This window comes from Oncorhynchus kisutch, linkage group LG8, assembly GCF_002021735.2.
Source record: "Oncorhynchus kisutch isolate 150728-3 linkage group LG8, Okis_V2, whole genome shotgun sequence".
NCBI lineage: Eukaryota > Metazoa > Chordata > Actinopteri > Salmoniformes > Salmonidae > Oncorhynchus > Oncorhynchus kisutch.
The window spans coordinates 51,595,217-51,607,967 of NC_034181.2; the positions used below are offsets into that span (position 1 = coordinate 51,595,217).

Here is a 12,751-nt window from a genome sequence, read left to right on the forward strand (position 1 = left end):
GGTTGAAAAGCATGCATTTGGTTTTACTCACGTTTAAGAGCAGTTGGAGGCCACGGAAGGAGTGTTGTATGGCATTGAAGCTCGTTTGGAGGTTAGATAGCACAGTGTCTAAGGACGGGCTGGAAGTATACAGAATGGTGTCGTCTGCATAGAGGTGGATCAGGGAATCGCCCGCAGCAAGAGCAACATCATTGATATATACAGAGAAAAGAGTCGGCCCGAGAATTGAACCCTGTGGCACCCCCATAGAGACTGCCAGAGGACTGGACTGCATGCCCTCCGATTTGACACACTGAATTCTGACTGTGAAGTAGTTGGTGAACCAGGCAAGGCAGTCATCAGAAAAACCGAGGCTACTGAGTCTGGTGATTGACAGAGTCGAAAGCCTTGGCAAGGTCGATGAAGACGGCTGCACAGTACTGTCTTTTATCGATGGCGGTTATGATATCGTTTAGTACCTTGAGCGTGGCTGAGGTGACCCATCCACTTATCTAGATTTGGCTGGGGGTTGGTTACAGCATTTCCTTCACATTACCCATCAACTTAGACAAGTGTGTCGAGTAAGTGTCATCAAAAAATGATAAAAATATTTTATCTGGACACACTGTTTTTGATATTGCTACTATGCAAGTAACCACTTCACTGTATCGTTTACACCTTCTATATCCTGTGCATCTGACAAATAAACTTCAATTGTATTTGATATAGGGTGTGTTTGCCACATAGCCTCACATGTGACTCCTTAAAGATATGGATGGGGCTAAAGCTTAAGAGTACGGAATGCCATTTGGGTCTTTGCATGTAAAAAAAAGATCAGTGTGATGTGTCAAATAAGCTTGTTGACCAATCAAGACCTGAATATGACTGCATGTCATGTAATAATTTAACACATTGATAAATTTTTTATGTAGTTATTACGCATTGATTACACTTTCACTCATATTTCACAACGATTCATCGATATGTATGCTATTATGCTGGTAAACGCGCACCTACAGTGCTGGTCATTTTTTTTAAAGCTAGCTAGCTCATGATGCATACAATGTTCTTCCACAAAAACATAGCAAAATGACAATCTGTTTCAGTAGCTATAGTTACCTAGGTGTCATCTAAAATAACCCTAATTTGACAGAGATCTGCTGAAATCACACTGGATGTATTAGACTTTAAAATTGCATACCACTGCTGGCTTGCTTCTGAAGCTAAGCAGGGTTGGTCTTGGTCAGTTCCTGGATGGGAGACCAGATGCTGCTGGAAGTGGTGTTGGAGGGCCAGTAGGAGGCACTCTTTCCTCTGGTCTAAAAAAAAATATCCCAATGCCCCAGGGCAGTGACATTGGGTGCCGTCTTTCGGATGGGACGTTAAACGGGTGTCCTGACTCTCTGAGGTCATTAAAGATCCCATGGCACTTATCGTAAGAGTAGGGGTGTTAAGCCCGGTGTCCTGGCTAAATTCCCAATCTGGCCCTCAAAAAATCACAGTCACATAATAATCCCCAGTTTACAATTGGCTCATTCATCCCCCTCCTCTCCCCTGTAACTATTCTCCAGGTCTTTTCTGCAAATGAGAACGTGTTCTCAGTCAACTTACCTGGTAAAATAACAGATAAATAAATAAAATAAAATAAAAAATTAGGGGCATACTTATTTCAATGCACAGCCTTATCTATGGATTGTGGCTCAATGACATGGGGTATCAGTCTACTCATTGACACCCAGAGAACATTAGCGTTGTAGCTCTTATTGTGGGACTCTGAAAGAACTATGAATTGAGCCACATTTACTGTCAACCTATGTAGATTGAACACTATTCCAAAGGAAAAACAACACTGCGTGGATGTTTTGGAGTCTGATAACTCTGAGGAGGACGTTGGGAAAAAATATATTGGGTAGACTGATACCGAATTTCATTGGTCCCCAATCCTTAGGTAAAGCGTACAGTGCAATATGAATGTCAATACACACAATAGACTGACTGGGGAGGGAATTTCATTCACAGTCCCGCGATAAGAGCTACAAAGCTAATATTTGCGTAAACTCTTCACAGTTGTGTTCTGTGGGTGTCACCGAGTAGACTGATACCCCATTTCATTACGTGACATTCCAACCTTGTTTAACATTATCTAGTCTAAATATGGCATGACTCCACCAATTGTAACCTTTTGCATCACTTTTAAATAGGTACTTTTATTTTGAAAGCAAACACCAAATTCCAAAATTGTGACTAATCCTTATTGTGGCCAACTTCACAACACATAACCTGGTCCAGCTATTTATTTTCATGACCTGAAGTTCAATTTCAATAGACTAACAACAAGTGGCTACCTAGCTAATACCAGAAGTTGTGGCCTAACACAACATTCTACAATTAAACTGTGTTATTTTACATGCCAAATTAAAAGCTTATTTAACGCGTCAACGCGTTATTTGACGTGTATCTTTTTTGACACGCAAAGACCCAAACGGTGTTCCATATAAGAGGGTGTGAATGATGCTGAATGGGTATACAAAGAAACCTCCAGTAGGTGTACCAAAACATTCAAGAGTCATTTTCTCAAAAGTTTATCAACTTCCAAATCAGAATTACTTCACCATTGTTCCTCAACTGCAGTGTATGATATACCATTTTCTAGCTTGGAGTCTCTACTTTTATCCAATGTAAAAAATAAATAAATAAAAATTCACATAAGACCGAATCGAGGCGGTCGATCACACATGTATAAAAAAAAAAAATCAACATTCCAAACTACAGGATATAGGCTCCTGTCCTTACCATCTTGTTCAGGTAGAGGCGTGGCTTCTGTGTCTCCGGGCAACGGGTCCTCTGAGCTGACAGGCGCTGACGAAAGGGATTGGCTACTGCTGCTGCTTGATTCGCTATAGAAGATGACTGACTGGCTGTTGCTTGAGCTGGGGGCAGGCTCTGGGGCACAGTCCTCGCCTGGCTGCTTCTTCTCAATGTCTGTGGTTATACAAGAGAGTGACGAGCGTGGGTGTGTGTTTGTATGTGTGTGAGAGATGCTGGATTCCAAAATAACTCCTACCCTCTAGACATTTCATTGTGAAGGGGGAGATTGAAGTGTGTGTGCGTGTATGTGAGAGAGTATGTGTGTGCGTACTGTATATGCTTACTTAAGCGTGTGTGTATATACATACAGTGCATTCAGGAAAGTATTCAGTCCACTTTAATTTCCCCCCCCCAAAAAATTGTTACAGCCTAATTCTAAAATTATTTTAATTATTTCCCCCCCCATCAATCTACATGTAATACACCCATAATGACAAGGCAAAAACACTTAAAAAAATGTTTGCAAATGAATACATTTAAACATTGTAATATCACATTTACATAGATATTCAGACCCTTTACTCAGTACTTTGTTGAAGCACCTTTGGCAGTGACTACAGCCTAGAGTCTTCTTGGGTATGACACGACACAAGCTTGACACACCTGTACTTGGAGAGTTTCTCCCCATTCTTTTCTGCAGATCCTCTCAAGCTCTGTCAGGTTGGACAGGGAGCGTCGCTGCACAGCCATTTGTTGCTTAGTTAATTGTCCCGTTGGAATGTGAATCTTCACCCCAGTCCGAGGTCCTGAGTGCTCAGGAGCAGGTTTTCATCAAGGATCTCTCTGTACTTTGCTCTGTTCATCTTTGCCTCGATCCTGACTAGTCTCCCAGTCCCTGCCACTAAAAAACATCCCCACTGCATGATGCTGCCACCACCATGCTTCCTCCACACGTGACACTTGGCATTCAGGCCAAAGAGTTCAATCTTGGTTTTGTCAGACCAGAGAACCTTGTTTGTCATGGTCTGAGAGGTAGTTGTCCTACTGGAAGGTTCTCCCATCTCCACAGAGGAACTCTGGAGCTCTGTCAGAGTGACCATCGGGTTTCTTGACCAAGGCCTGACCAAGGCCCTTCTACCCCGATTGCTCAGTTTGGCCGGGCGGCCAGCTCTAGGAAGAGTCTTGGGAGTTCCAAACTTCTTCCATTTAGGAATGATGGAGGCCACTGTGTTCTTAGGGACCTTCAAAGCTGCAGAATTTATTTGGTACCATTCCCTAGATAGTTGCCTCGACACAATCCTGTCTCGGAGCGCTCACGGACAATTCCTTCAACCTCATGGCTTGGTTTTAGCTCTGACATGCACTGTCAACTGTGGGACCTTATATAGGCAAGTGTGTGCCTTTCCAAATCATGTCCAATAAATTGAATTTACCATAGGCGGACTCCAATCAAGTTGTATTAACATCAAGGATGATCAATGGAAACAGGATCCACCTGAACACAATTTCGAGTCTTATAGCAAAGTGTTTGTATTTCAGGTTTGCAAACATTTCTAAAAGACATGTATTCACTTTGACATTATGGAGTATTGTGTGTAGATAAGGATGTTTTATTTTATCCATTTTAGTATAAGGCTGTAACGTAACAAAACGTGGAAAAAGTCAAGGGGTCTGAATACTTTTCCCGAATGCAATGTAGGCCTATGTGCATCTCCCCACGTGTGTGTGTGTGTGTGTGCGTCTGCTTGTTGTGTATGTGTTTGAGAGAGTGGTCGAGAAGTCACGCTTAGCCACACACTGCAGGACAGTATGGATCCACTATCCAGCAGTAGGTCTGTGGAGCATAATGGTGGAGGAGAGAGGGTTTCTCGTCCCTCTCCCTACCTCATCTTCACACAATCCCCTTGTTTACACAGCGTCACTAAAGACACTCCATGCCGGCCACATCAGCAGAGCGGGACACCAGCTTGTGACAACACAGCAGCAGGGACGTGAACAAACAGATATACGTTCAGTCATGATGGCACTGGCACACATACGTGGGGTACAGGCACGCATACACGCACACTCACTCAGGCACTACACCCTCTTACATGCACTCAGACGCCCATGCTCACACACAAACTACACATTTGCATACTCACCTATGCTAACACACACACACTGCAATTCACACAGTCTCTCCCACGCACGCACACCCTCTCTCCAACACACACAAATCTTTGGTATTGCTGCATGACTCAAAGCAGTCTGCTTTAAACTCCCTTAACGCGAGGGGAAAGGGTGTGTGAAGGGAGTTGAGTGGACCTACCCGTAAAACATTTGGAACAAAGGTTCATGGTTTTGCTGGACCTAAAGAGAAGAGACAATGACAGGTTAGAAAGGGAGGTCAGCCCATCACATTATTATTCACAGGACAGGTGTACTTCGGCATGCCTGATCGCTGCGTTCAATATTTTATTTTACTTCATCAGTCTGGCATTCCTCCTTATAGAAACAGTTTGATACTATGTCTGTAACAAAGATAATTCTTTAAAACTAACTTGTCTGGGATTGGGTGGCCTTTAACCAACCAGATGATGGCCTAATTCAAAGCACAGTGTTTAGCCGCATAGGATTTTGTCCTAAACCCACCTGAGAGGATTGCTGATTGGACCGGTATTGGACTTATACGTGAAGTGAAACAGAATGGCGAACGCAGCAATCAGGCTGGTTAACCAGGCTGTAATTTTGCATCAATATTGCCTACAATGAAAATGTCCACAAGAGCGACAGCTTGTGGGCCAGTTTCAACATTGGGCAGTGCGGTTTCCTTTATCTGCAGTTTAAAAATGTAAAGTATTCAGTTCTAATCAACTTATTTCTCCACATGTAACACGACCACCTAACCAATGCCAAAACAATTGGCTAGATAAGACCAAATAAATCGTGCCACATTCGGTATTCGGTATATCCGGTTGCAAAGGAAGGGCTTCAGTCCCAGAGTCCTGAGCTTGGAAGGGACAATGGGTGTTGAATGCTGAGCTGTCGTCAATGAACAGAATTCTTACATAGGTATTCCTTTCGTCCAGGTGGGTGACGGCAGTGTGGAGTGCAATAGAGATTGCGTCACCTGTGGATCTGTTGGGGCGTTATGTGAATTGGAGTGGGTCTAGGATAATGGTGTTGATGTGAGCCATGACCAGCCATTAAAATCATTTCATGATGCGAGACAATAATCACTTAGGCAGGTTACCTTGGCGTTCTTGGGCACAGGGACTATGGCAGTCTACTTGAAACAAGTTGGTATTACAGATGGGGTCAGGGATAGGTTGAAGACACTTGCCAGCTGGTCAGTGCATTCTCTGAGTATATGTCCTGCTATTCGGTCTGGCCCTGTAGTCTTGCGAATGTTAAGCTGTTTAATAGGTCTTACTCATGGGCTTCCCGAGTGGAGCAGCTGAGGTGCCACTCAAGCCTGGGGTTCAATCCCGGGATGTGTCACAGCCAGCAGTGACTGGGTGCCCCATAGGGCGGTGCACAATTGGCCCAGCGCCGTCTGGGTTAAGGGAGTTTGATCGGGACGCTTTCTTTGGCTCATCATGCTCTAGCGACTCGTGACGGGCCGAGCACCTGAAAATTGACTTCGGTCGTCAGCTGAATGGTGTTTCCTCCGACACATTGGTGCGGCTGGCTTCCGGGTTAAGTCAGCAGTGTGTTAAGAAGCAGTAGTTTGCCAGTCTGAAAAGTAGTTGCATCTTGTGTTTATATTGTTGGTCAGTGTAGAATAGTTTGGATTACTTTCTGACCAATATTGATGCAACTTTTACCCCATTCTGGAACGAGGGTTTATCACAGAGATCTTATTTAATTACTAGAGGGGCTATGGTTTAACCTACATTGAATCGGGTCCCATAGCCCATTTATTGTCCAACTGCAACAGCGCAAATGATAAACAGCCCAATTGACCATAGTTTTTACATGCAGAGCAAAGTATTCTCTCTGCTCACCTTGGCCATTGACCTGTTGGCGGTTGCACTCAATCAAGCCGCAATGTTTCTCTTCCATGGGGAGCAATTTACTAAAATGCACCTTACCTAGGCTAAGGTTCTTGAACATGGCACCCAAGGCATTGTTGCTCTGTGTTGGCTCATGACAAGCCTGCTCCGGTGAGGAAGACCTTGCTTGACAGGTAGGCCTATACATTGGACCAGATGCCACGCGGAGGGAAATTAATCAACATTGACCGTTAGGCTAGAAAGGTAGGGATTGTTGAGAGGGTGTGACAGCGGCTGTGTGTTTTGTTTCATGGAATTGATGTATCCTAGCTTTAGAGGCTGATACTGTACCTTAGTCTACCATAAACTATCCAGCTAGATAAAAAGTGCAGACGTTTATAAAAGGAAAGGCTGTGGATGAATAGGTTGGCATAACATGACCACTGATAGCACAGCCTCAGACCGTATGCGTGTGTTTGTTTAAATTTCTGCTCAACAAAACAGTTGTTGACATTCTCAAATCTTCAGCCCCTTCCCTTCCCTCACATTTCTTCATTCTGGAAGGATGAGCTCCTCAGAGCCCTTGGAAGCTTTTATTTTTGCTGCACCTAATTTGGAGGCAAACCCCAATAAAACATGCTAGGGCTGAATCTTAAACCGAACACTTTGACCACTCGATCATGCGATATGCGTGTTCATGAGTCAATCTCAATGGCTAATTGTCAAGTGATCGAGGGCTTCATTGAGCCCTTCAGGCAGCCTCTTTACCGAGTGGGCATCCTGTGTCAACTCACCGCCCTTGGCAGCAAGTGCTACCCATGAATCTTCATAGTGAATGCTATGCTACAAAATAGGTTGTGGTAGACTATGCTTGAGAATGGGTTTAGAATATTGGAATATTGACAAAGTGGCAGTTAGGATGGAAGTGCGGATCATCTCAATTCTCTTTTGGCCTGAAATGGTAGCAGACTCGAGTGATCACTATCAATACAGATCAGAAAGTGGCCACTCAATAAAGGGCTCATCGGCCAAGTGTTCAGTTTGAGATTCAGCATAGTAGTCTGCAACTCCAGGCTCCAAAACAACTCAAATCAATTTAAGCACCTCAGTTTATTTAGTGTGTTTTCCCTACAGTACGTTTCACCCCTTAGTGGGGCACACACAGGCCACCGAAGCACCATTCAGGGCTGCAAAACAAAAACCACCAAAGAATGAAATTGAAACCAAGAGATCAAATGTTTTTACACCTGGGGGAAACAGAGTGGGGTGACCAGCCTGAGTAACGGTAGTGGGAAAACTACCTGTTGGAGTTGCCATTGGAGACCATACTCTGCACCAATAGGCTACTTTGGCATGCACACACACACACTTTATTCTTCCACTACCCATCTTTGATTTGCCTGAAGAAGGTTAACTAACGTGGGCCGCCCGGCTGGTGGAATCTTGATTGGCGCTCTTTGCCGACGCCAGCCCTCATAAGCCTTAATTGCGGATGACATTTAACAGGAGATGTCAAATGAATCCCGGTCTCCTGCCTTGTTATACCCCCGGAGTGCTGCCGGCTTGATTGGCATTGAGTGATGGGTTAAAATGAGGGTGGAAGTAAGAAAGACAGGGGGAAGGGAGCAAGAGCCTTCTTTTCTTCCTTCTCTCAAATTCAAAGTTCGGCTCAGATGTGTTGCTGTGGTCAGGAAATGTTTTTAACCACAAACCATACCTGGATTAAAATAGGCACAATCTATCAAATACGTTCAAATACTTAAGCTGTGCTTGATTGAGCTAGCACTAGAGTCAAGGCAATAGCTCAGTCCTAAAAAAAGCATGCTATGCTAAGGCTATTTGAAAATCCATTCAAACCTAGCTTAAGGATCTTCCTTTGCCATGGGTGAGCCTAACACTCTTTTCAGGGAATCCATGCATGGGCCTTTATGCTTAGTGAAATATGCACTCCGGGATCTTAAGCACAACAAATGCATAACATATTACACACATTTCAAAAATCGAATATCATACCATTTTCAAAATATATCACACAATGAAAAAATTGTATATCATCATAAACTGCAAAATGTGTAATGTATCACACAAAATGGATTACGTAGTAGGCCTACACATTGGCTGACTTCTTACACAGAAAAGGGGACCACTTTTGGCTTGTGAGAGTTACTTTCAGAACTAGTGACTAAAAAGTACACAAGTGTCTCTTTAACTAAGAAACTGTCAATGGCTGTAAAAGGCATCACACACATTCAACCTGATGTTTTGGCATTGAAAACATGAGTTCAGTCTGTGCACTCGATAGCCCTTTGAGAGGCTTGCTAATGATGTTCTCATCAAATAATATTTTCATAGACCTACAGGTGTGGGTTGAATGCTTCACTGGCATCCCATGCTTGTTTGTGTAAGGTTAGTAAATTAGTGTGTGTGCGTGTGTTAGATTAATGAGAGTGTGTACAGGTGTTTATCTGTGTTAGATTAGTGCATGTGTTTGTGTGTGTTAGATTAGTGAGAGAGAGAGAGAATGTATATGTTTGATATATGTGTGGGTCATTAAGCTTCCTCAGTAACCACGTTTCCATCCAACCATTTCATGTAGATTAATTACCTGATGCATGAAAAAAGACATGACCGGGATGATGGAAACATGAAATGTCGGACCAGGTTATAAAAAGCTGACAGACAACTTGTTTGTTCGACATGGATGTATCTTTTTGAGTCTGTAAAATTGATTATGCGGTGGAAAAGCCACAAATATTGATATAATAACCATCATATCGAAGTAAACTTGGAGTCACGCGATGATATGTTGTTTGGTCCACCCATTACGACTTGGGAAAGCATGCCGTTTATTAGGTGACAGATTAAATAAGTTATGATGAACTTCACAGGGTGGTGAATTTGTAAGGTGATGAGCTTGATGCTCCTTTTCAATAAACAGAGGGTCTTATTCTGGTGACATGATGATCGATGCTTGGCTGCAGTTTGACAAAAACAAATAATATCACTTTAATTCATATTAAATCTCATGTAGGTAGCCTACCTACACTGTATCTACGAGCTGTTGGCTAGAGCACATGCGCCAAGACCAATTGCTGTATAACAGTTTTTGTGACAAAACCATATGTATAGTTGAAAATGTGATGGAAATATAACTTATAATTTTCATTCAGTACATGGGAATTTAACGGTAAAAAGTTATGTGCATTACGTCATCACGCACAGCCGTTTATCCGCAAAAAGTCAGATAGAAACATATCTGGTGTGAAAATATGCAGATTGTTGAATATTGGCATGGAAATCTGTTCCAAACTGGATGGAAACCTAGCCAGTGTAGCTGGTGCTATCTGGCAAATGCCTATAGCTCCTACTCATGTCTTTTAAGGCTCTGCAAATGATGAATGAAAAAAAAAAAAAACATTGTAACAGCCATTTCCTTCCTATTTTCCTAGAATCAACTACATCAAAATGGTGTCAGCAGTTCCTGGTCAGCAATACCCCACTATCAACAATGAACTTGTTTGACATTGTAGCAACTGACATATCTAAGAATCACCTTGCATCGTAAATAACTACACTATTATTTGTAGATCAGTCAGTCACAATTTACCCACATTGAATCACAGATTTGATTCTCTTGAACACGGTCAATATCCCTGAGAACTAGGGATGTCCCTTGACAAAAACAATTTTTGGTGTTTTTTCCATATTATATATATATGAATAAAATCAACTACACGTAGGTTACTGAGCTTGTCTAATGCTTTAAGCACTGTGATTAAAAATGGACACCCAAAATACTAACGAGGAAGCCAGAGATCAATATAGCCTAACCCGCTGCTACTGGCCTTAGCTCCTGAAGTTCCCGATCAGCAACCTTTTCCATTTGGAATGCCAAGTTATCCTACCATTTCTACTGATCCGCATGATTTTCATATGCACATTTTTGTGGAACAGTTTCATTTATAATAAAGTCTGCATATCTCAAAATCAATTTCACATGGTTAATAAAAATGATACAAATCTAAAAGTAATTTCTATTGCCATTGCCAGTATGTAAAAATAGCATACATAATGCCAACAAATAAAAAAAATTGCAGCCCGCAGGAAGAAAATACTCTGATAAAAATAAATATGCTAGAAATCGCATGGCCTGTCTGCAAGAAACTTGAAACTGTATCAACTATTAACTTGGTCCTGCCTGAAGCGGTGCTAACAAACTTGCAACATTGTATAAAATATTCTGGGCCCTCAGTTTCCATTGCCAGTGAGCTCCAGACAGACAGACACAGCTGTAGTCTATTTGCGCAAAGGATAAGAAGTAAATCAGGAAGGCCTTTTTTATGACGCTTCCACCTGATTAGAGCATTTCTTCCCACCTTTCATGCTGAGTGGTTATTAAAAGGGAGAGAGCAAGAAATATTTTTCAAATAGGCTACATTGAGGAACTACTGTCATTTTCAATGGATGCGAAAACAGACAATTTATTTGCTCTTTGACGCAAAGAAAAAAAAAATCACAGAAGCTCCACAGTGCTCGTGAGTTAAGACAATCAGAAATAGAATCAGATCCCCAAATGGGCACATTTATAAGCCTGTATTTGCATGCAGGCCAGGTAGCACAAAAGACAAATAATAAATAGAATTACATTTACCCAAACTTTCTCACAAGTGTAGTCTTGGTTGTGCGCTCTGTAATAATAACAATAATAAATGGAATGCATTTACAGATATTACAGTAACCAAACAAACATTACAGATTAGAAATGATGGTATTTAACAGTAAATGTAATACTGATGTGCCATGCCTGCGGCCTCTGCAATGGATTAGGCCACTCAAGACAGGTGTGAATCAGACAGGTGTCTCGTGTGCCAAAACATTTTCTTTATACATTTGCCACTGCTGGATCAACAGCCTATCGACCAAACAAGCAGTCAACTACATGGGGTCAGCCCTACTGCGAACAATGCCTAGTCTGTCACCATCTCTCAATAAAGCTTCCTCTTTGCTCACCACTTCGTCCTCTTTATACGTCTCCACCTCTCATCCTCCTCCGTTTTGCATCCCTTCTTCACCACCACCACCCTTTGCTCTCTCCCATGTCACTCAAGTCTCACCCCCATAGCGACAGAGCCCGACCTGCCAGTCTACCCCAATCAGAGACCTGTCTCTCGTTCACCAGGCTTGCCATTAGCCCTCGCTGCCTACTTAAAACCCTCAGGGTGTCCTCTCTTCCTGTTTCCCCTAATGTCTTTATAAGCATTATTCCTTAACCCCCTTCCACACACGCATGCACGGACGCACACCATCCGTCCTTCCTGATTGGCCTATGATTATGACGATTACCCGTGATTGCCAAATCACGGGTTGCCGTCACCTCAGTGATTGTTGTTACCTGCGCGCCCCTTCCAAAATAGCACCTATATCGGTTCACTCAGTTGGTTATGGACCGCCTCATTTAGAAACGGGGACAAGGTCACGGAGGCACCCTAAATAATTAGGGTGAGAGTCTGATATGGGTCTGTCGATCATCACGCCTAGCTAGTATGCCTGGAGTGGAGAGCGCTTGACGGTGACGAGCGGAGAACGGTTATCCCAGCAAATAGTCACCCAGCCCAGTGACGTAGCCTATTTGTTTCTCCCCCCTCTCAATTCTAAAGTACGACACAAGGTCAACTCTACCAGGTGAGGTCTAGTAGAACAAACAAAAATGAGTATCTTAGATTTAGGTAGTGTCGGGTAGGCTACACAATCCAAAAGCAAAGCATGAGAGCAAAACACTCAAAGATGAAAGTAGGTGGGCTGTGTGGTTCAGCCCACTCAAAGGGTTAAAGGGAAACCCAGCCGCAAGCTGCCAAGCAACGCAAGCCTACCAGACAAGCTAAATGGAGTGGGTGAAAAGCTTCAAGGACCGTCTGTGTGCACATCAATGACAACTTGAAATGGTCCATCCACACAGACATCGTGGTGAAGAACACAACAGCGCCTCT

The 12,751-nt window shown here is 42.9% G+C and overlaps 1 protein-coding gene across 3 annotated transcripts in view; it reads right to left on the reverse strand.

Moving 5' to 3' along the window:
* The window catches only part of zfand3 (zinc finger, AN1-type domain 3), a 61,118-nt gene that overhangs the window by 30,477 nt on the left and 17,890 nt on the right, over positions 1-12,751 (reverse strand). For all 3 annotated transcript variants that reach the window (XM_020489364.2, XM_020489361.2, XM_020489362.2), the window contains exons 2-3: positions 5,099-5,139; positions 2,773-2,961 (exon numbers count right to left, since the gene is read on the reverse strand). In XM_020489364.2, the coding sequence (XP_020344953.1) occupies positions 2,773-2,961; positions 5,099-5,139 (230 nt within the window). The remainder of the gene's footprint in view (positions 1-2,772; positions 2,962-5,098; positions 5,140-12,751) is intronic.